The sequence below is a fragment of the Neltuma alba genome, unplaced genomic scaffold, assembly GCF_004799145.2.
Source record: "Neltuma alba isolate B1F8T4 unplaced genomic scaffold, ASM479914v2 tig00003187_pilon, whole genome shotgun sequence".
Taxonomy (NCBI): domain Eukaryota; kingdom Viridiplantae; phylum Streptophyta; class Magnoliopsida; order Fabales; family Fabaceae; genus Neltuma; species Neltuma alba.
Genome location: NW_021633178.1, coordinates 234755 through 257720, shown reverse-complemented (window position 1 = coordinate 257720; position 22966 = coordinate 234755). Strand labels below are relative to the sequence as shown.

Sequence of the window (22966 nt, the reverse complement as noted above, 5' to 3'; positions counted from 1 at the left end):
AAAACTAAATACAGTAATTAACAAAAAATAGAGTCCTATTTTTTCAGTCATTCATATCTACATCTATTAGCCTTTCATTCCAATATGGCCAGAAAAATTTCCAACTTGCGCAACTACGATTTTGCCCCTCATTCCGATGTGGTTGGAAAAATTATTAGTGAAACTTAGGTTACGAAGAGGTACTATTTACTTGATTTTCATATTTTGGTTAACACAAAGAACTATATTTATATTCATCTAAGAAGCTTTGTATAGGTAGTGTGATTGTGTTCATATGTATGTATAGTTAGGATTAAATGAAGGTACAAATATATACTTTTATATTCATCCAAAGAGTCTTTATATAGAGGCCATGAGAAAATTAGAAAATATTCGGTACAAATAAAATAAAGGAGGGAAAATAATATTCAGAATACACATACCATCCAATAAATAGTCTGCTAGTTGATTCCTTTTAATTTGTCTTTTTTGTTTTGGATTTACAAGAAGACAATTGTTATTGGTAAAAACTTTGGGTACATCAAAAAGAGATGCACAGAGAGAGAGATCAAGTTCAATTGATAATTAATCGTCAAATTGAGATAAGAGGGTACTGGAGATAATGTAGGGATTTGATAAGAGATAATTTGGTAATTGTAAAATTTTATTTTAATTTTTTGTCTTTCAAATTAATTACAATTTTTAAGATCCCTCTTAATAAATACTAATTTTTTTAGGTCCTTCTCCCTAATTTTCCCTTGTTTTTTACCCTCCGATAGGCTCCCAATCCTGTGACCATGCATGCGCGTGATTGTGTTTGCAGGTTGTAGGAAAAGTAATAAACAAAAGGTGAAGATGGGTGAAAAAATGTTTATAAAATGGGGCAAAAAATGCTTATAAAAATTTTAAAATGACTGAAAAATATCACAACAATGTATCTAAATAAATATCCATTAGTCTCGCGTTCTAAAATTTAATGAGTGTTTACTTAAATTAAAAGCTATGAAGCGAACGTTATGTAGTGTCAAAATACTTTATAAGCAGATTTCCGTCTTTACCCATAAATAAATACTAACTAATAAAAGACACGTGCCGTGTGTTGGATCAAAAGGTATTTTTATGGTGGAATTATTTTGTAAAATTACTGTTATTTGAATTAAATTTCAAGAAAAGTTAAAGCATCAGCTTACAAAATTACAAGATATGAAAACTTTCAGGATTACAGAACATTATTATTAAAAAAGAAATTCTCTATCTTAAGACTTTCAACAAGCAAGATGTAGGCTTCTGCTCCACAGTTTATAAAATGGGTGAATAAGAGGGGGCCTCGTGAGATGTAGAATAAATTATATCATCAGAGAAAAATTAATCCCATTTTTAAAATAAAAAAGCGTCTAAATATGTTATTCATCGCTGCTATAAAAACTTTAATCAGTTACTATGATCATATGATTCATTTGTCAAACCAATCCCAGTGCATTAAACCGAGTGGTTATTTTTCGTCAGTGTGCGCGTAAACTAAAAACACTGTTACACGGTTGGGGGGCAAAAAACATTATCACAGATTCACAGTGGAGGGAATCCTGGGGGCGACATTAAATGAGCGCATTTTGAAAGCAATTCTAGCGCATGGCATGACAGAATAAGACATTTTATTACATTCGTTCATGTTTGGCTGTTCCTTGAGTTTCAACTCTGAGGGCATCTACCCAGAGACTGAACTGATTTACAATTGAGTTGTACTTTTTTCTGGCTAAGTAAAAAAGTGTTTGGCAATATGATGAAACCATAGTTTGGATCTCAAATTTGTCAAACAGGAAAAAAAATAAACAAACCGTGGTTTCAGGTCAAAACCATAGTTTCAGGAACAGTGAATCCATTCTGCTTATGGCTTAAATTAGAGAGTATGATTATATCTGTCAGAATAGATCTCAACTATAATATAACTTTTAACACCCATTAATTATTTTTTTATAAACATATTTAATCTCATATTTTATAAATATATACACATATTAATTAATTATTAATTATATTATCTTATGTATTATTAATTATGTTGGTAAAAAATATATTATTAAAAATTTTATTCCTTCAAATTAAAATATATCATAAAATTTATCTTTTATGTAATTATCATATTAACTTATGTCCTTTTTACTAATTTGTACATATAAAAAGTGTTTCTGATAACAATTATCCAAACACTCTCACTTTTCAGAATCACTTTTTCACAAAATCTATCCTTCTAAAAATCTATTTTCTGGAAGTTATTCTCCAAACCATGATTTGGTTTCATTTAAACACCCTCTAAATAAGAGTGAGCAAGCAACCCACTAGCCGTATTCCCCCCCCCCCCCCTCCTTAAACCAGCCCATTAAGAGTCCGAAATGGACATACTCAAGTGGGTTAGGTTGGTGTGCTGTGTGGACCGGTAGTAAGCAAAGGCACGGACTACCTGTACTTCGCCCATTTACATATGTTTTTTTTTTTTTAATTTATTTCGCGCGGTATCTAGTTCATGATCATGACATTGTTAGTGTAGCAAAGGATAGGATGAAAGTGCAGGCAGACTACTCTCCTTCAATCAGTCCGAGTTAGCAACCAATATTTTTTGCCCTTTTTTGACAATAATTTCGTAAAAAATATGCTTGGGGTTATGCCTGATGAGCAATCCAAAACACTTCTGCAAATTGAGCGGAACACCATTTCATCTTTATTTGTTGGTCTGGGTGGACCGGTGACCAAGCTTCATGAATTCCTATTTGGTTTCCAATTTAGAATCTTTTAATAATGTTTAAGGTTTTTTCTATTTTTGTTTTGGTGCAGCTGTGGGTTCTTATGAGTTAAACATATGATAATTCTTATGGTAGATATAATTTAATTCTTATTAGAGACACATTAGGAATTAATTAGGTGATTTCAAGTTAAAATTATTTCAAAAGTTCATAAATGCATGTTCATTACATAATTCAAAAATTCATCTAAAAATTCATCATGTTACGTTTGTGCGGAAAACACTGGCTCAAATTGATCAAGAGGTAGAATTTCATGATGGAAAACTTTACGTGTACGTATTGCCTGAGCATTTCCCTTGTTATTTTCCCGTTCAGTATGATTATAAGAATACCTAGATTATTTGCTAGTTTTTGCTTATTGTAATGTTGTTCGGCAGAAAAAAAAAGGGGGGCTTCAATTAAACAAGCTATGAGAAACCGCCAATTTAAGGACTGTTTGTTTATATCAGGATTAAATAGGCTCTATACGGGTACAGGATAGCCCGCACCCATTTGATCTTAAATGGGTGGGTTGCGGATGCACTCTTGGGTGGCCCAGCCTCCTCATTACATTACCCTGTAAGTAAATGTGTATTTTTGTTGAAAACAATCATAATACGGCACTAAATGTGGGACTCTTTAAAAAACTATAGAAGAAAACACCCACAGACGCTGAAGAACTAAAGGAAACAATACAGAGACAAACGGAACAGCTACAACCATAACAACAAAAGTCTGGAAAAATAAAGCCTCATATACGATAAATCAGCCAATTCCCCTCCTCGCCGCAGCACAAATATCAAGCCTATTATTCTCAATCCTTCTCCTTTAGCCACTTTCGGCGAACCTGACTGCATATTTCTAAAGCCTAACATATCAGCCATCAAAATTTCATCCAAGAGAGGTGGTGTTGTTGTTAGCCACCCATTGGACATCAACTCTGCCAAATGATTTGTAGCTCGATTACCTTGGCCTTCGTACAAAGAAAAAACTAAATCTGATATTTCCACAATCATTGCACTGGCTGGTAAACAAAAAGTACTATACTGCATTTAAATAGACTTTCATATTTAAATTAAATTATGAAGCACTATAACTAAATCTTGTCATAGTACCGTGACTGTGAAATGTATTGCGTCGGCTTTATTTATGATGAAATATATAACTATAACTCTTTACTTGAAAAAAACGTGCCCTGCTTTTCAATCCAAACTTGTCCGTACAGAGTCATGAGCCTTTCGTCACGTATCCTAACTTCATTGCTCTTCTAAAGCGTAGTTGAAAAGGCACAGAGCTTGATAGACTTTCAGGTTGGTTGGCTGTAATTTATTTTAATCGCAATTTGTCATGCCACTTTCCCTCATCGTCGGTGCAGAACCGCCTTTTGAATTCAAGGGGGCTAAATGCTTAACAGAACAATAACAGCATTTAACTAGTAACGCTTGAAAGTACATGATGAGGCACCAAAGTTTAGCCTCTGGTCTTTCCCTCTTTTATATCATTAAAATTATACATAAGAAATTCTATATCAAGCTCTTCGATAACTCTCTTCTCAATACACAAACCTTTTTTTTGAAGAACATGATATATTATTAATTCTCTTCTCAATATAGACACGTATTTAAGAAAAAATATATATACGTGATTATAATAGTCAAACTCTACCCACAATGCAACTTACACTAGAACTCTATCAAGCGGGTTTTAGCCCGAAAACACCTGGGAGCAGAAGATGAGGACTTGCCTAAGATAAGAAAGAAGGTCGGGTCATCATAGGCCTGTATCAAACGCCGCCTCTCCTTGATTAGAAGTTTATTTTGTATTGTCATTACTTACGCGCTCTGATTTTGACATTGCCTTGTCGCCTTTTATTTTTAACGATCCTTTGAACCATTTATTAATTTATTAACATGTCTCGTGGGGCTGTGGGCTGTGGGCTGTGGGCTGTCAAAAGATTTCCACCTCGCGAGGTATTCCCCTGATAAAAAATATTTGAAGACGGAATCCCGCGTTACCTTTTAAGCTATTGAGCGTAATTTATGCAGAAATAGAAAGGAAGAAAAAAGGAAGTCATAAAGAATCACTTGTTAAGCAAATATTGTATTTTATTACTTTAAAAAATGATACAATGACAATCATGAGATGGTAACATAAACTCATTTACCGGGTAAACTGTTTTTTTTTCCCCCGAATACATCAAATGATATCTGCACTAATTGTGACTCGCGTGAAGCGCAATGAACGAGGAGTACAAAATTTAGAAAGTAGACGATGCAATGGAAAAAACTAAATTGCCACACGCGTTAATGAGTCAAATAGCAATGTTCTTCTCCTCGCCATTGATCTGCATATGGGGATTAGGATGCACGGCCATCCATATATCAGCATTAAATCTGCATATGGGGATTAGGATGAACACTGCCAAATGAAAAAGATTGCGTGGAAGACGTTTTAGGCAGATTATCCTTCATTTGAGAGCCGGCTTAGCTCAAATTCAGTTTCGTCGAATTCTAGTAGTAGTATTTTTTTTTCCAAAAATCCAGATGATCTGTGAAAAAACAAGAAGAAGATTATAGTGTAGTTTTGTCACTAGAATTGATTTAAAAGCAACTAATCGAATCACTTAACTTGAAAGTATCCCTCTCCTGCAAAATTTAAATCAGACTTTTGGGCTGGCTTGAAGTAACAACCGGCGTTATCCGAGTGAGATGGACTGGCGACTGGAAACGGGCACAGGCAGTAACAAAGTGGATAAATTATCGTCCACGCGTATTTCCTCGCTGGACCAAGTCCCAGCCTCTTTACCTACTCGCGGTCTCTTTTGAATGGTATGGCAACTTGGAACTGCAGGTAGACTTTTCCTATTTTCTTCGCGCCTCCGGCCTTGTTGTCCACGTCGGCCTCTAAGTGTTCTCCTGCCCTTAACCCCATTTGACCTGCCGATCAATCCCTCCCTACCCTCTCCCTCTCTGAAAAATCCCAATCCTGCTGCTTTAATCTCCCAACTACACAATTCCTGTCTTCCTCCTATCTCTCTGATTGCATTTGGTTTTCTTTGAAATTCTTTAATTCAATTTGTCTGTTCTGTTGGAATGAATGACTTGTTCTCCGGCTCCTTCTCTCGCCTCCGCCACGAGCAGGCATCGCCGGATCATCATGTCATCGAGATGGCGTCCACGACGCCCACCGGCGGTGTCAACCTTGACAAGTTCTTCGATAACGTGGAGTCGATCAAGGACGAACTCAAGGAGCTGGATCGCCTCAACCGGAACCTCCAGAGCTCTCACGAGCAGAGCAAGACCCTCCACAACGCAAAGGCCGTCAAGGACCTCCGTTCTCGCATGGACGGCGATGTTGCGCTTGCTCTCAAGAAGGCGAAGCTCATCAAGGTCAAGCTGGAGGCTCTGGATCGATCCAACGCGGCCAACCGTAGCTTGCCGGGTTGCGGGCCAGGATCCTCGTCGGACCGCACCCGCACCTCGGTGGTCAACGGGTTGAAAAAGAAGCTGAAGGACTCCATGGAGAGCTTCAATAGCCTTAGGCAGCAGATCTCATCGGAATACCGCGAGACTGTACAACGCAGGTATTTCACGGTCACCGGCGAGAACCCTGATGAGAAGACCGTCGACCTCTTGATCTCTACAGGTAACGATAGCAATACTCCATCCTCCTCCCCGGCCAAAAAAAATTAAACTATCCATGTCATAATTAGAGAAGGATGCGCTGGCCTCTCAGTCTGGAGAACTTAGATTACTACAATGATATTCGATCAAAATGAATGCTCGATATTCAATTTGCAAATTGTTATTGAACACGGCAAAAAATGTGATTTGGAAAAAGACAGTTAACATGTAATTTTTCTGTATGACATGAAGCTGTCTCGAAACACATTCATCTGTTTAGTTGCTGACGAACCAATTCACAGACATTCCTATAAATCAGTAGGAAATTTATGAATATGCAACTTGGCCCCACGAATTACAGTGTTGGATGCAACGCGTTACTGGTAAAAGATAGCCATTGGGCTAGAGAATATTACATCTGGAGTTGTTTGTTTTTTCGGTAGAGATTAGTTAAAATGAAAAAGTTATGCAGGCAGATTCTTTTACATGAGACTGGGTCATCCTAATATAGTAACGTGCCTCAGTGCGAATCTGAATGATTTTGTAATCAGCGAGTGGAACATGAATGCAGGTGAGAGCGAGACGTTCCTTCAGAAGGCCATCCAAGAACAGGGCAGAGGCAGGATTCTGGATACTATCAATGAGATTCAAGAGAGGCATGATGCTGTGAAAGAGATAGAGAAGAATCTGAAGGAGTTGCATCAAGTGTTCCTTGACATGGCAGTGCTGGTGGAATCTCAAGGGGAGCAATTGAATGACATAGAAAGCCACGTGGCGAGAGCTCAGTCGTTTGTGAGGGGCGGAGCTGAGCAGTTGCAGACTGCAAGGAAGCACCAGAAAAACACCAGGAAATGGACCTGTTATGCTATCACGATTCTCCTAGTAATCATCTTGTTTGTGGTTCTCTTCACTGTTAGACCATGGGAACATAACAAAGGCGGCGGCGGCAATCAGCAAGCTTCACCCCAAACACCTCCTCCGCCCCCCGCTACGCCTGCTGGAAGATGACTGTTGGATGATGATTCTATACATGTATACATACACATATGCATCTATAGTCTGAGGAGGGTAACGGTACCTGGTGCAGTTGAAATTGACTGTCCCATATTTTGACTGGGGCCAATTGCAATCTCTTACGATGAGCAGATAATCTTATCTGGTGGATCAGGTGCATCCTTGATTATCGTTGGTCTATGTGTATTCTTTGTGGAATTCTAAACTTTCCTTATTTATTCTTCTTGCTTTTGTTTGATCTTGTGCATCATTTCTCTTTTATCCAATGCAAGAAAAAGGGAGATCGAATCTCCATTTGATGGACCTGGTGAGAGTCAGAGGGCAGATCCAATTTAGCCAATCTTAAGAGTTAGTGGGAGCCCAAGAACTACGAGAGAGTGTGTGTGTTTTATTGCGTCACACAAATATCTTTATACTGAGAGTCATGTTTAAAACAACGTGAGATATTAAATGTGAACATTTTTTTTAACAGAAATTTAAATATTAGTTTATCATACTATGAGAGACTAATCACATCTTCTAGAACCAACTCTGGATAACAACTATGAGTATATGTTCAAATTTACGGTCTTCATAGCTTCCTCTTGCAGCTTTAAGCCTGATATAAGGATTTGCATTAAAAAAACCAAAACCTCATATAGAGATTTTTTGGGGTTTGATAGAGGAGGAATGACTTTTGAGGGGGAAAAATGTTAAATTAGTCTAATATTAAAGTTTAAAGATTTCAAAATATAGACTAAATAATATTTCGATTATTTCATATTTGATACTTGTATCTTTTTAATTTGCAATTTTGTAACTACGTGTTTTTTTATTTACGGAAAAGAATGTAATTTGTTAAAGATACGGTGACTTTGGGTTTGATATCTATGTTTTCTTATATATATGTATGTTACTTGATTTATAACTTGATAGCCATTAATCTTCAAATGAGATTTGTTTTCTTGCTATAAATGCGTACTACTACCTTCAGTCCCTGATATAAGACATTGTTTAACTTTTATTTTGATCCTAAATATAATATTTGAATCTATTTTGTCTATTATATTTGTGTATTTTTTTTTTCAAAATAATCTTTCTAACAATAGTAGTTCTACCTAACATACTTAATTAATAAGGATCTTTTAAGAAATATAACACATATTTATTATAAATAACTAACTTAACTTTTTTCTTTAATCCCTTCAAATTAGTCAACTAATTCTTATAATTAGGACTAAAAGTAGTAGTAAATTCACTATTTGGACCGAGTCATTAAAAAGAAAAAGAAAACTAAAGAAGAATTTGGTTGTTATATTAGATTTCTAATTTTTTATCCTTAAACGTCATTTTCCTTTGATAAACGATAGATTGGCTCAAGTTACTGTATGCAACCGTTTTGTTAGGGTCACAGGAATGTATTCTTTATTTGGTGTCTTGATTAAAATGTGACATTTTAAATAAAAGAAATCTGTCAACTTTATTTTTTTCCCGCGGGAAAATAAATGGATGACCACAAAATGTTGTATTTTTCATATTATATGAAGCAGTACGTCAGAATTTAGATGCCAGTACTCGGTAGAGTTCAGATGATGCATGCTGCATCTGCATTCTACAGAGCGAGCCTTGCCTACGGGATATTAGTGTAATTAAGATTGTGAATATTTTTTGATGTACGTATTTTTTTTTTTTCCCCAAAGACTGCTGGGGATAGAATAACCGTCCCAAAAAGGATGAGGGCAGGAGAGTAAAACTGTAAAAACGTGGTTGAATTAATTTTTTTTAAAATTAATTTTAAAGAGCCTGATATAACTATGTAAATGGAGTATTGTTTCAAAAATGCATGAAAATACTTTTAAAATTGTTTTTTAAGGTCTGGAAACATCCCCGAAAAATCCTTGGCCTATTATGAGAGTGACGTCAACAATATGGTATTGGTCTTGGTCCGTGTATTTGTCTGCCTCCCCATGGCCATGGAACGATATCTGCTCTTGTTTGGCCTCTGGTTTAATTTCAGTTATGACTTTATTGTCAGTTATAATTAACCAAAGAGCTTTTCAAGATTCACAAAATGTCCACGCGCTTCCTTGTCTTTGTATGAAAACCAAATAATACCCTCTGACTGGTTAATCTTTTGAACTTTCAGCGCCCTTTCTCTTCTTCCTGTCACATTACTTTCTCTTCTCCGTGTCTCAGCTTTATGTGCGCGGTATTTTATTTCTTCATCCCTAAGACAGGCCTCTGTTTATGTGAAACATTGGAAAAAAGTGGTTTTGTAGCTACAGGGTTTGGCCAGGAAACATGGTTTAGGAGAGCCAAGTAGCAGACCGGGGTCGGTCACAATTTGAGCATGTCTTAAGAGTTAATGCAACCGCATATCAGTGATAACGCCTACGATTTATTTATAAAATCGTCCCACACTAGATTAAACGATCTCAGATGTTTTATAAAATCCCTTTCACTTTGCGTTTTCTTATTGTTCGATTTACATCCAAAAGATGACATGAAAGACTTCACTCTTCTATCTTCAAACCCCCCCCCCCCAAAAACCAATTACAAAGACTTCGCAACGTCTAATAATACACTACCTTTAATTTTTAATATAAAAATTAGAACTAGTTTAATTTTTAATTTAATTTTAAATATAAAACCTCAGTTTATTTTGTGTCTCGTTTATTTTTTTTTAAAGATAGTCCTTATAATAGTTACGTATGTTAAAAATTTTATCAAATTATATTTGATTGACAAGAATATTTTAAAAAAAACAATACCTATTCATTACAAATAACTAATCCAACTAATTTTTTTATCTATTTAAATTAGTCAATTAATTTTTATATATTAAGGACAAAATGTAGCACTATCATTCTGTTTTTCATTAGACTCCTCATTAGAACAGTACGCTGCCTCTCCCGTTCAATTACGACAGCTCCACCCCGTCACATTAATAATACTCCTACATTCAATTAAAATTTCTGTGACTCTGTAAACATGTTATTTTATTCTTCTGCAAAAAAGCGAGAGGACTGTTAATATTTTTCAAAGAAACTAAAATAATAAATTAAATGAAGCATCCTGGAAGCGAAGTTTATATATTTGTGGAGAGAAAAAACAATGAAATGGCTGAATTTGCGATGGGCCAAACCCTTTGACCTGCTATGCATTACTTCTTCTACGGCCCCTAACTGATACAACCATTTGACCAGTCTCTTCAGAAGACCTTTGAATTTGGTTATATTGTGATTCATTCAGATAGATCATCCCATATCCTGCTGTATTTTCATTCCAAAATCCTTCCTTTTCTGTGGCCTCCAAGATGAACGACTTGCTCAGCTCCTCCTTTTCCCCCTCCGCCGAGGACAACCACCACCATGTCATCCAGATGACGGAGCTGACTGACGGTGCCAACCTCGACAAGTTCTTCGAGGAAGTGGATTCCCTCAAGAAGGAGCTCAACGAGCTGGAGCGCCTCAACCAATCCCTCCGAAGCTCCCATGAACAGAGCAAGACTCTTCACAACGCTAAGGCCGTCAAGGACCTCCGCTCTCGCATGGACTCTGACGTCACCCTCGCCCTCAAGAAAGCCAAGCTCGTCAAGCTCCGCCTCGAGGCACTCGACCGCTCCAACGAACAGAACCGCAGCTTGCCCGGCTGTGGACCCGGCTCCTCTTCCGACCGGACTCGAACTTCAGTGGTCAACGGCCTGAGAAAGAAGCTCAAAGACTCCATGGAGAGCTTCAACAACCTCAGGCAACAAATTTCCACCGAGTACAGAGACACCGTACGGCGTAGGTACTACACGGTCACCGGCGAGAATCCCGACGACAAAACCGTCGACCTCCTTGTCTCTACCGGTCAGTATATATGTATATATATTCCGCTACTGTTATGTTGAAAGTTCAACTATAATATCAAAGACAATATCTAACGAGCAGAAGTCAACGACGACCCAACAAGATTTTTGTGATCAAGAAATATTCTTTCTTAATGATTTTAACCAGTTTCATGTCAAGAAAGATAAAATTTTCTGATAAGTATTCATGAAAAGGTGTGTGTATTTTTGAGGAAGGACATGTATGAAAATGAGATACTGATACGAAATACGGTGGAGCAGGGGAGAGTGAAAATTTCCTGCAGAAAGCGATTCAACAGCAAGGGAGAGCGAGCGTGTTGGACACGATCCATGAGATTCAAGAGAGGCACGACGCGGTGAAAGAGATAGAGAGGAATCTGAATGAGCTGCACCAGGTGTTCTTGGACATGGCAGTGCTGGTCCAGGCGCAGGGGGAGCAGTTGGATGATATAGAGAGCCACGTGGCAAGAGCCGATTCGTATGTGAGAGGAGGGGCGCAGCAGTTGCATGTTGCGAGGAAGCACCAGAAGAACACGCGGAAATGGACTTGCATAGCCATCATACTGCTCATCATTATTATATTGATTATAGTTCTCCCCATTGTGTTGAGAAAATGAGATTTCACATACAATATGGTTTGATGTTCCTGGCGGCTACGAATCAGTCAACTCACGCCTCCTTCCCCTTCTTCACCCTTGCATTACAAAACTACCTTTTTTGTCTCTGTATTCATTATGTCAATTTTTTGGTCGTGTGTTGCTATATAGATTAGCCATTTATTCTTATTAATACTACCTATGTGTTTGAAGACCCGCCAGGGGATTGGTTTCTAGAATCTGATGGGGTTTTTATCTCTCTCTGTACTCACGTGCTTGATTATATCTCAGATTGTTTTTGGTGGTAGCATCTGTACAAAAATTTTTGTGCCTTCTCTCTATGTGTTTATATTTGTTCCCATTCCAGTAACTTGTCGTAGAATCTTGCCTCAATTCATCTGTTCTTCAACCAGATATGCATAACCCATGTCAGTCATGCTGTTTAAGCCCAAGCTTCTGCGTATCAGCATCGTTTTCTTTTATTTTCTTTCTAATTCTTTTTTATTATGACACGTGTTATCTTCAAACTTTTGCTAGCTATTCCTTTATTTTCCCAGGGATCTCAAAAGCAGAACCGCTTACAATGGAATTTGACCACGATTTGACTACTATATTTGCCAGTAATTTCTAACAATCATAAACAAATGGAATTAGATTGGCGGTAAGACTTGGCGGCCGCCATAACTAAACAGAAGTCTTCATGAGTTTGGGGTGTGCTCATGGCCATTTTAGACCTACCATTATCAAACATGAGTAAGCTTTTAATCGAAACACACCACCACACAATCGAATCACCCAAGGGCTAAGAAAAATAACAAACGACACTCGCGAAGCTATAAATACGAGTAAAGCCCAGAAAAGGGATCATCAAAAGCCGAAGTCTTATTATGATACATTGATCTAAAGTCACAAGTTCGGGAATAAAACACGCCTAGACATAATTTAAAAAAGCGCACACAGTCAACTAGAGGATCAAGTTCTTATTACACACTACGGTCAACTGGAACAGGATCAGGTCATGGACATGCCTAACCACGCCAAGACAGGTCTGTTCAGAAAGACCGAGACAGTACTACAGTACATATAATTGATGAGCCAAAGATGGCTCACCTAATTAGCCAAGGATGGTTTACCTTAATTAGCCAAGGATGGGTTGCCCTAGCCAGGGATGATTTGCCTTCAGACCAGATGGTAGACCCAGCCTCCACAACGAAGCCTATCGCAGTATCTAGTCACGGCACTTGTTTCCCTGGCCTTCTGGCTTACAGTTTGCAGCAGTTACCAGCTGCTGCAACCCATTTCGCAGGCATGGCAATGCCACGTCCACTATCTATCATGTCTGCAAGAGAGTGCACGGAGGATCCCCCATGATTGAGGCCAAAGCTATCGAAAGTTCCACGTGCATACATGCTAGTCACATCAAACCCTGAAATACTTGAACTGCTGCTATTTATTTCCTTTGATGAATTCAGAGTTCCACCATCTGATTGCAGAACTTCAGAACTCTGAGAACCACTAGACTGGAACAGACCCTCCCCAGTTTTGATCACTGTGCTTCCGCTTTCACCATTCCCATTCTTCAGACTTCTTGTGTTCAAGAAGCGACCACCGCATCCTCTTGGTCGTCTCATTGCATGGAGGTGACGCGATTCATGCATATAGGGCTGCAAGAGCAAAGAAAACATAAAATAGTTCAAGAGTACGTAACAGTTAAGCAACGTCATAAGAATTGATTTATCATTCGAGTGCTGACTGATTAAAGGAAAATTTTGATGTTTTGAACTGGATTATTGGTTATCAAGTGCCTCCTCATTCCTCAAAGATAATATCGTTTGAAATGATATTCAGCTTATAGCAGAGGTACTTTATCTCATTCTCAGACAGTGCATTACTACAGCATGCAGCAAACTTAGAGCTCTTCCCTCAGTGCCTCTTATCTTGGGTATAGAAGCACACATTGCTCTGTACCCTGACAATTATAATTTATAACGCACCACTTTGCGTGGAAACTGGCCATCGTGTGCGATCGGGTTGCAGCAACACTGTATTGAGATAACATAAAGGGGATAAAAATGCGGTTTGCCAAGATGAAGAATCATACCTTGCGGCGCTTTGTCAATTTATTCTCAAGTAAAGCCTTTGCACGTGACTGCCGACGTCTGATGATCCCATGATACTGTTTAGCATTTACATAAATTGGCCCATCATCGGATGTCAAGTTAAGTGGCAGCATTAAACGGCCCTGATTCATCGAAGATGGATACATCTAGGAATCAGTAGACGTGGATATGTGAGGCAGATCACCAAAAGATAAGCAAAAACAAACAATACCACATAGACTACATCTTATAATTCAGTGGACGAACAGACTAATATCGGTCACTCTAAGATTCATATAAAGAAATTGGCAGGACAGTTTTAGATTTTCTGGCTTTCTCATGTATGCGTACACCATATAACAATAGATTAATTATGTTTCCCCTGTAAGCATACGGTAAGAATCACATGATTTTAATAGATTAAGAAGCTTGCTGGAGTGAAGACGCACGAACCGGAATCTGAGGTCCATATGTTGAGATGAGCCCATAAAATCGATCCATGTAAGGATATTTTGAACAGATCTACAGAGAAAAGGATAACAAACATAAAGTAAGCCCAAAGATAAAATAATGAAGCATCAAAGGGTTTGTTTGGTGGGAATTTTTACCACAGGCTGGCTAAATTTTATCTCAAAATGACCACGAGGCTCAGGAGAGGATGAATGAAGTGACATGACTGCCTGATGCTTTTGTGTATCATCTGACATCTCGCAATCTTCTGAAGAATAAACTTAAGATGTTAAGTTGCCAACGTACAAAAAGGCTTTTAGAAGCGAATGGTTAGACAAACAGAAGTTGAAGTATCAATTTTGGTAATAACAGACTTAAAAAAAATACTGCCAGAGAGGTTTTCTTTTACATAATTTAACTGGAGGTCAATCTTTAAATGGACAATCTCACTTTATCTGCTAGATAATAGTCAGAACATTCTGATAATTTGATTAGCAACATCTTGTACGATGAACTTGTCTTCATAAGAACCTTGGAAGTGAATAAGATAGAAAGAGCCCCCGCCCATGGGAAGGGAGGGAGGAGAGGTTCATTCTTCATGCCAAGCAGCACTCACTCATCCGGAATAATTTGATCAGAAGACTCAAGAGTTTCTTATTGCAATCTTCTTTCTGTCAACTGTCAACATGCTTCATCCTGTCTATAACTAATAGAGATGCATAACCATTTACCTAAACTTTGCCAATTTTAATTGACCTTGAAAGACATTTCCCCTCTCTTGAAGGAAAATCCGTGGGGATGGATGAGGTTCGTCCTGAACTTCCTCTTCTCGAGTATCACTGCTCTGCCATATCTATTGGCTAGTTCTGAAAGCAAATTAGCTATTGAACCTCATGAATTATGGGTAAGAGAAATCAAAGTCACTATTGTGGCCCTTGTGGTTGATGTTTTCCTCAAAGCCTCTTTTCACATTGCAATATCTACTGTTACAAAATTTCAAATGTTCGATAAGGAAAGTGCAAGAAGAGTGACTAATCCGTTCTGAGATCAGTGATAGAGATTGATGCTTCCTAAACAAAATGAAACCATAAAATGGTAATATGGTATGAACAATTAAATATCGGACGATTAAACATATTTTAATTATTGAGAAAGTTGAGTTAATAAAGAAAGTGAATGAGACGGGTACTAATATAGTATGGCATTTTGAGCCCTACGTTGAAATATTGACTACACAATGGGATACTCAATTGGATTGTTATTTTTCCGCCACAATAGTTAACTTTCAAGGGAGAGCTTTCTGTCACATTTGCATGCTCATCAATCAGTATCAAAGCTAGTTTAAGTATCACCAAAAAGGGCTACTTGCAAATTGTCTTAACCAATAAGAAAGCTAAGTGAAGTGTTGCAAAATGCAGCAGCCGAAATATAAACCCCGAAGGCACGGCCAATTGACAGAGATCAAGGTAGTAGGATATGTGATACGTAGTCTTCTGTAGAATGGATTGTTCTATGCAGCACATAAATTGGTTGATTCTCCCTCTTTAATAGCCAGTAATTCTATTCCACTTGAGTGCTTATTAGAAGGTTGGGACAAGGGTTATGAAGAGGAAATACTTGAAATGAACTCTGAAGTGCGAGGGTAAGAACCTATACTTCATCTCATTGCAATCTACACCTGACAAATCAAAGTAGGCTAAACTGCAAAACTTAAGATACACAGGCCCGAGACTGACATCCCACGGGAAAAGCAGAATGAAAGAGACACTAGCAAGACTCAAGAGTCTTGTTGAGTAATTTTCAAGAATCTTTTCTCACACAACGTCAGGAACAGTGCCAGTGCTGAGTAGTCTAAGATGATACCACTCACCTTCTGTTGAAATCACCATATGTAGAATCACCTTAAGATTTTGCATTGCACTCATCTTTGCAATGTCAGTCGCATCTTAAAATGGCGACTTAATGATTCACGTGATGGATTATATCCAAGAATATGTCAAACTTAGGTGGAAACCCTGTTCTTAGTATTAATACAAAAGTTAAAAAAATTAGTCAATGTTTATCAGGAGCCCGTTAGACATTCTATCCTATTTATGTGTTTCGTTTTCATAGAATAGACCATGCTAGTATCTGAGTTACTATGCTTTCGAGTGTTGATATATATATATATTGAAATAGGCATAAACATTGAAACAATGCAATTCCATCGGGGAGATGCGTCTAACGGCAACGCTGGATTCAGAGAAGAAAATTACCTGGGAAGATAGTGAACTGTGTGGTGTGTCCTTTATCCAGAACCTGATGGGCTGCTCTTCCTGGCTGCTTCGGGCCAGTAAGATGGTCGGCATAGTTGGGAAAGTCCAGTGAAAAAGGTTTCATTTGGCCAAAAGACTCATGTTGAGCTGCTTGAGATCCAAGGGCAGTCCACCAAGGGGCTGAGGTTGCTGACGACAATTGCCCAATGGAATTGCGAACAATTCCTTCATGTTCTTTGAAATAAACAGTTTGCATGGCCATATGAAGCCTCCGAAATTATCCAAACGATGATTTGCAAGTTTATCCTGTTTGTCTGAATTGTTTCCTGTCTGGAAAGCATATATAGTGAAGGGGAACTTGTAAGTACCTGTACTCATCCGACTGCGAAAGTGAAAAGAAGAATCGAAAGATAAAAAAAGACGGAAGATTGGACTTTGAATAAGTTAAAGCTCGTTGCTACTACTTAAGATGGTACCCAGTCTTCAATAAAGCTTCAGTCAAGAGCCCCTTTTTTTAATATGCATCACAGCAGAAACTCTGTTTCGGTAGCTTTTTCATCTAAAAAAGACGATAATGATCGTTGTAGAAAGCTCAGCCATAAAGAACTTCAGAGTTAAGTGTTCACAAACCTCGAAACAGAATGCAATGTGAAAAAGGAAGGAAACAGTTGCAGGGAGAACGGGAAGAAGAAATTATTTGAGGAAAAAAGGACACTGCCCAACAATCTCAACCAGAAAAATGCAAATAGTGCAGTGGAAATGAGAGTGGAATACAAAAGCCAGATGCATGAACCAAGTTTGTTATAAGCAGTGACCAGAAATTTAAGCTGCAGAGGTATGAAAAAGCTTGAGAAACTCAAGAAAAAAACTCCACACACAGACAGGGGGGCACAAGTGAAGCACAGAAGAATGAGTAGAAAAGAGCCATTAAATGCATGAAGAAGAGGGAAAGAAAAGGAGAGAACTCACATGGGAGTGACGGAAGTAAGGAAGGAGGAAGAGCATGAAATTTTACGGAAGAGAAGAGAGAAGCCCCATTAGGTTGGAGGCATGTCGGTAGAATTTCAAGCAAGGCAGAGACACTACTGAAAGCGGAGTGGTACTTAGTGTAAAGGGGAAATCACCTCCGAGCAAGTGCTTTCATGAGCGGTCTCCTATTTATTCATAAATTATAAACAAGTAACCCTTTAGCGCCTCGCACCCACCGCGCGCGCACTCTCAGTCTCGCTTTCTTAAATACGTTTCCATCTATGCGTTTCACTCACTCTTCTTCATACAAACTGCTTCCCTACGGATGCGTTGATTTATGGGGATTGAACTCCATTGCTACGCATTTCCAAAAAATGCCCCCTAACGGTCCCAGTTTTGATTTTTGGAAAAAAAAAAAGCATAAGAAAAATTCTTTAAAAAAAAACTGTTAAATTTTAAATTTTCAAATTAATATTAGTTACTTTATTCATTAAAAAAATAACTACACTCGAAAAGTAAATAACAATATATTTTTACAGTAATTTCTGATTTAGAATTTTAAAATTTAACAATTAACAATTATTTTTTAAAAATATATCATGCAAATACAGGAGTGCACTATTTTATGATAATAAAATATTAGAATTTCTCTTATTTTATCAATAAGCTAATGATAAAAATATCATTGACGAGAAAACACCCATCAAACCGGGGGAAAAAAAAATAGATATCCTCCCATCTTTTGAGATGAGCAAGTAATCCAGACCCCAAGCTATTTATCCTACTGTTATCTCGCGTTAATTCGTCAACTTTTTATATTGATTTTTTTAAAAATACAAATTTAAAATTTTTTGGAGTTCGATTTTTTGACCGTACAAGATTGCATTCCTTATGATTACATTTTTTTGCCTTTTTTGACCCCCAAACTGCATAATTGCAAGATATTTATTTCCGCGTCCTTGTTAAATTGATTCCGCCCGTTCGACTCGTAACATTGGTGAGTTAGGACTTATGATTACTTTATCTTAAAACCAACGTTAGCTTTCCTTTTCACTTTGATTTTTTTTTTTAATTTCTAATTATCTGTTTTTTCACTCAATCTGAACAAACTATAAAGAAAAATATGCTAATTTAAAAAGCAAACGCATATAGTTTGGAACGAACCCACCGGCTGGGGAGCGAATGGTATCTTTCAGATATCACTATCCTTTCATATTAACTGAACTTATATAGTATCTTTCATGGGAGGTACCGACCGCTGGTGGGAAATTTCATCCATAGCAACCAGAAATCAAAGTTGAAACCATGTTCAGTACTGAGAATTAAATACAGAACAAGAATATGAGAATATAACTTAAGCCGTCCAAAATAAAAACAAAAACAAAACAATTAAACAAAATAGCATAAACTCTGCACCCTTTTAATATTATCATAATTTACAGACATATACATAGCACTATGATCCAACTAGTATTGTGGCCAGCACTAGTTCAACTAGCTAGTCAAGTTACACTCAGAGAATCACTGAGCAGTTAAAGAGGACCACTTCAAAAGGTGTAATTAGCCCTTGGTAATATATAATTGTATAACTAAACTATCAAAGCCTATTTGCCTTCTCGTTTCAAGTTTGGGTCATTTTTTAAGCCGGCCCCAACCTTAGCTTTTTCAATATTCAACCCTAGCTTTTTCAATATATATATATTTATAAAGGTTCATGGGACTTGCCTGTATGATCCACATTACTATGACTTTAATTAGTGATTTCTGCCTTCACATTACACGTTGCAGACTTCACTTTCATTATATTTGTAGCCGGCTAATTATATGTTTTGACACAAAATTATATTGTTGCTTGAAGAGGCGCCTTTAATATGACGAAAGAGAATCAAAATAAGATATAAAAAAATAAAAAGGAATATATGAGATGAACTATAAATTTATAATAGTCACATTCATGTTGAAAAAATAGTAAAAATAAATATATTATATTGGATTTCCTTTTCCGCTTGCCTTTTAACATTTATGCAGCACGTCCACCATGAAGTCGCTCTCTACACACTCTTTGCCTAGCAACAACATTCATAGGATTCCTCGAAAGATCATTTGTGACTCTCCACAAGCCACTATATATTTAATATTTATATCACTTTTCCTCCCTTCCTTTTTGGATAAGAACCATTTCTGTCTCTCCAAAATGACAGGCCTTCAATTCATCTAATTAATTCGTTTAGCATTTATTGATAAGAACAGATGATAAATATGTATAATATTTCTAATAATATTTCTAGTGCATGTATTTAGAAGTTAGCAATGTACGGGACTAACATCTAGATAGTACACAGAGCTAGTGTTTCGATTTTGTCGTAGATTTTTACTACTCTAATTTGCCTTGCATTCATATTGTCTTTAATTTGCTTACCTTTTAGATTTTCTGTAGTTTCATTTATTGTTGCTCTGGCCGATAAGTATAAGCCTGGAACTTTGCTAGTTAAGCCCTTTAAAAGTATTATTAATTCAAAAGAAATCACACACCATCGATCACCACTAGTTTTATTTTTTTGTCCTTCGTGCTTTTCTCTATAAGAAAATAGTACAGGTCTTAGTAACAAGAGTATCATTTTGAAACCATATACCAGCTGACTTATTCCTCTTCCTTTTTTGTTTTTTTAAATTTTCTTCGATTGGAGAATGTATTATTGGACAGAGCAATTGCACTCGTAACTTAGACTTATAATCTCTTCTTCACGTTAATAGACTTATGGATTGGCGAACCGGAGAATAGATCGGAGCGTTTGCTTCCTTCTTCTTCTTTTTTCTTTTTATAACGCGACTGGTTAATTATCTTTTACGGATGTATCGGAACCTCTCATGAAACAAGCAATATAGTGCCATATTTTGGGATACAAAGGGTAGAATTTTCTGCACCAGAAGAACTGATGATGGGGCTATGTACGTGCCTTAATTGGAAGCACGCAATAGTTAGATTGAACAGACGAATGAACTGGTGATGCCGTGATGATGAGATGTGAAAGGGAACAATTCGGTAGGTAGGGAGGACATTTCAGCAATTTAATTCACACTATCTCCTCCTATCCTTAATATAAGAGTCTGTTTAACTTTTAATTCAGTTCTAAATATAAAACCTCAATCTACTTTGTCTCTCACATTGATATATTTTTTTCAAGATAATCTTTGTAGTAATCGCACATATTAAATATTTCATCAAATAACACTTGATTAGTAAGGGTATTTAGAGAAGACAATACCTATTTATTATAAATAACTAATTTAACTAACTAGGTTAAGGTGCATCCAATATTCTGAAATATTTTCTCATTTGTGATGTATCTAGCATCCTGAAGTATTTTTTTAGATGCGTTCAATACCGTAAAGTATTTTTTGGTGTATCTAATATTTCAAAATATTTTTTTAGGTGCGTTCAATACCTAAAAATATTTTTTGGTACATCCAGCACCAAAGCAAAAAAGTATTTCAGGATGTTAGTCACACTTAAGTATTACTTCAGGGTGTTAGATGCTCCATAAAATATTTAAAAGTTTTGGATGTACTTGAGAAAATATTTTGGGGTGCTTAATGCACTTTAATCCTAACTAATTTTTTTAATCTATTCAATGTAGCCAACTAGTTCTCGTACTAATGATAAGAGATAGTAATTGATTTATATGCTAATTAACGGTTTGATTAAGGAGTGATATAGCAGGGATTTGTGATAAGTCAATGATTTAGTTGAAGAAAACCAAGGCCATCATGATAATGCGTACAAATAAATCGAAGGCCAAAGAAAAATGAACTGGATTCGTGATGGTGATCACAAAGTCACACTCTACCATTGATAGAGAAAGACTGCTTTGATTGTCGATTCCAGCAAAATGGGGACAACCTTTCCCTTATATTGTCCCCTTCCTGGCTGTTTATAACCATTAAAGGCCACTTAATTATAAGATTTCAGAAAATATATATAATAGTTATGTATTTTCTGAGTTTGATCTCAATCAAAACTCCATCGGACACTTCATCTCCAAAGTACCCTCTCCGAAGCTGTGAAAATTAATATTGCTGTCTAATCTAAATAATTGAATCTGCAGGTCTTCCAGTTAATAATGAGATATATACAAACCCCAACTTCATCTCCCCTTGGTTATAAAAAAGAATTATAGCCCTCGCTGGTAATAATTGTCCTTGGATTTTTTAACTTTCCTGTTTTAGGCATATAGATTGGCCCTTGAATTTAGTCTACACGTGGACGTATTTTCTAATTATGACAAAAAAAATTGATAAAACTGGGCCCCGAGAATTCATTTAAATTCATATTTCACTTTGAAAATTGTTTATAGTTATACTTACGAATTATTACCTTTATATATAGAATATCAGTCAAATTTCTATTTTCTGCACCAACTTTTATTAACTACTCTATAAATTATTAGTACAATTCTTTTTATTGATAGTACTCATCCAATCCTAAATATAAAACCCTTATACACATTTAGAACCAGAAGAGTAGCATCTAATTTAATTTAGAGGATTTCAAATTTATTATCCATATCAAATTCTCACCATCGTCATTCTTACATGCATACTGTACTATTTCCTAACCATCTGTTACAGTTCTCCGTAAACTTATTATTTTTAAGTAGCATGAATCTGGGGCCATCCCCACTTTTTCAGTGTTATCAATGCAGTTTTCAAAAATAAAACATCGTTCAGTAGTATGTTCTTTTTTTCGTCTCAATTATCGATCTCATCGTATTGAATTCCATAAAAGGCAATTAATACGTAGCGAAAGTACTCCTTGCTCTTTAAGTAACCTTAAACGAGATAAATGAATCGACAACCTTCGCATACCTGCAATCAAAACATCATGTTCATGTCAATCCAGAGATCGCTTTTCCTGTTTTTGTTTGTTTTTTTTGCCCTTCAATTCAAATTAATTTGTTCACAGTTTGGACTAATTTGTTTGTAAGGAAGAAGAAAAGTTGGTGGTTAAGGTGGGGGAATAAAGAAAGAGGGTCTCTTTAGGGCATGCATCATCCAGTGGGGTTATTCAAGTGGACGTGAATTAGTCGCACTTTGTTGTTTCTTTCTATAATTAAACCTTTGATGAAGTCTTAAAGTGCTTCTGCTAATTAAAGTTCAAATTCTATGTCAGTGCGAAAACCACCCTCTTGCGTTGTGTATGTCGGCTTCATCATATTACTAAAGTCTACAGGAAAAAAATTTAAAGCTAACTTCAACTAGCTAGCAAGTTAGAGTCAGCGATGTTCACAATTCCATATATGGCGTATAAAGAATCTTCGGGAAAATTGCTTATAAATCCCCGTGCGAAAGTTTATCACCATAAGATTCCCAAT

General features: G+C 36.8%; 3 protein-coding genes across 4 annotated transcripts; 2 read left to right on the top strand and 1 right to left on the bottom strand.

The window, feature by feature from the left end:
• The first annotated feature begins 5639 nt into the window (after positions 1-5639).
• On the top strand, positions 5640-7629 carry LOC114740751 (syntaxin-121). Its single transcript, XM_028928962.1, has 2 exons — positions 5640-6401; positions 6951-7629. Exons 1-2 carry the CDS (start codon positions 5849-5851, stop codon positions 7385-7387), a joined length of 990 nt encoding a protein of 329 aa, XP_028784795.1. The 5' UTR covers positions 5640-5848; the 3' UTR covers positions 7388-7629.
• A 2882-nt stretch (positions 7630-10511) lies between these two features.
• Positions 10512-12037, top strand: LOC114740815 (syntaxin-121-like). Its single transcript, XM_028929064.1, has 2 exons — positions 10512-11226; positions 11487-12037. The coding sequence occupies exons 1-2, from the start codon at positions 10689-10691 to the stop codon at positions 11840-11842; spliced, it is 894 nt and encodes a 297-aa protein (XP_028784897.1). The 5' UTR covers positions 10512-10688; the 3' UTR covers positions 11843-12037.
• A 661-nt stretch (positions 12038-12698) lies between these two features.
• On the bottom strand, positions 12699-17704 carry LOC114740860 (nuclear transcription factor Y subunit A-10-like). 2 transcript variants are annotated; one of them, XM_028929107.1, is made up of 6 exons: positions 17595-17704; positions 16626-16955; positions 14529-14638; positions 14374-14442; positions 13923-14063; positions 12699-13485 (listed from the first exon to the last, which is right to left on the bottom strand). In XM_028929107.1, the coding sequence occupies exons 2-6, from the start codon at positions 16885-16887 to the stop codon at positions 13084-13086; spliced, it is 984 nt and encodes a 327-aa protein (XP_028784940.1). In that variant the 5' UTR covers positions 16888-16955; positions 17595-17704; the 3' UTR covers positions 12699-13083. The 2 variants fall into 2 exon arrangements, with proteins under 2 accessions (XP_028784940.1, XP_028784941.1); XM_028929108.1 differs by having other exon boundaries at positions 14529-14635.
• Positions 17705-22966: the final 5262 nt, after the last annotated feature.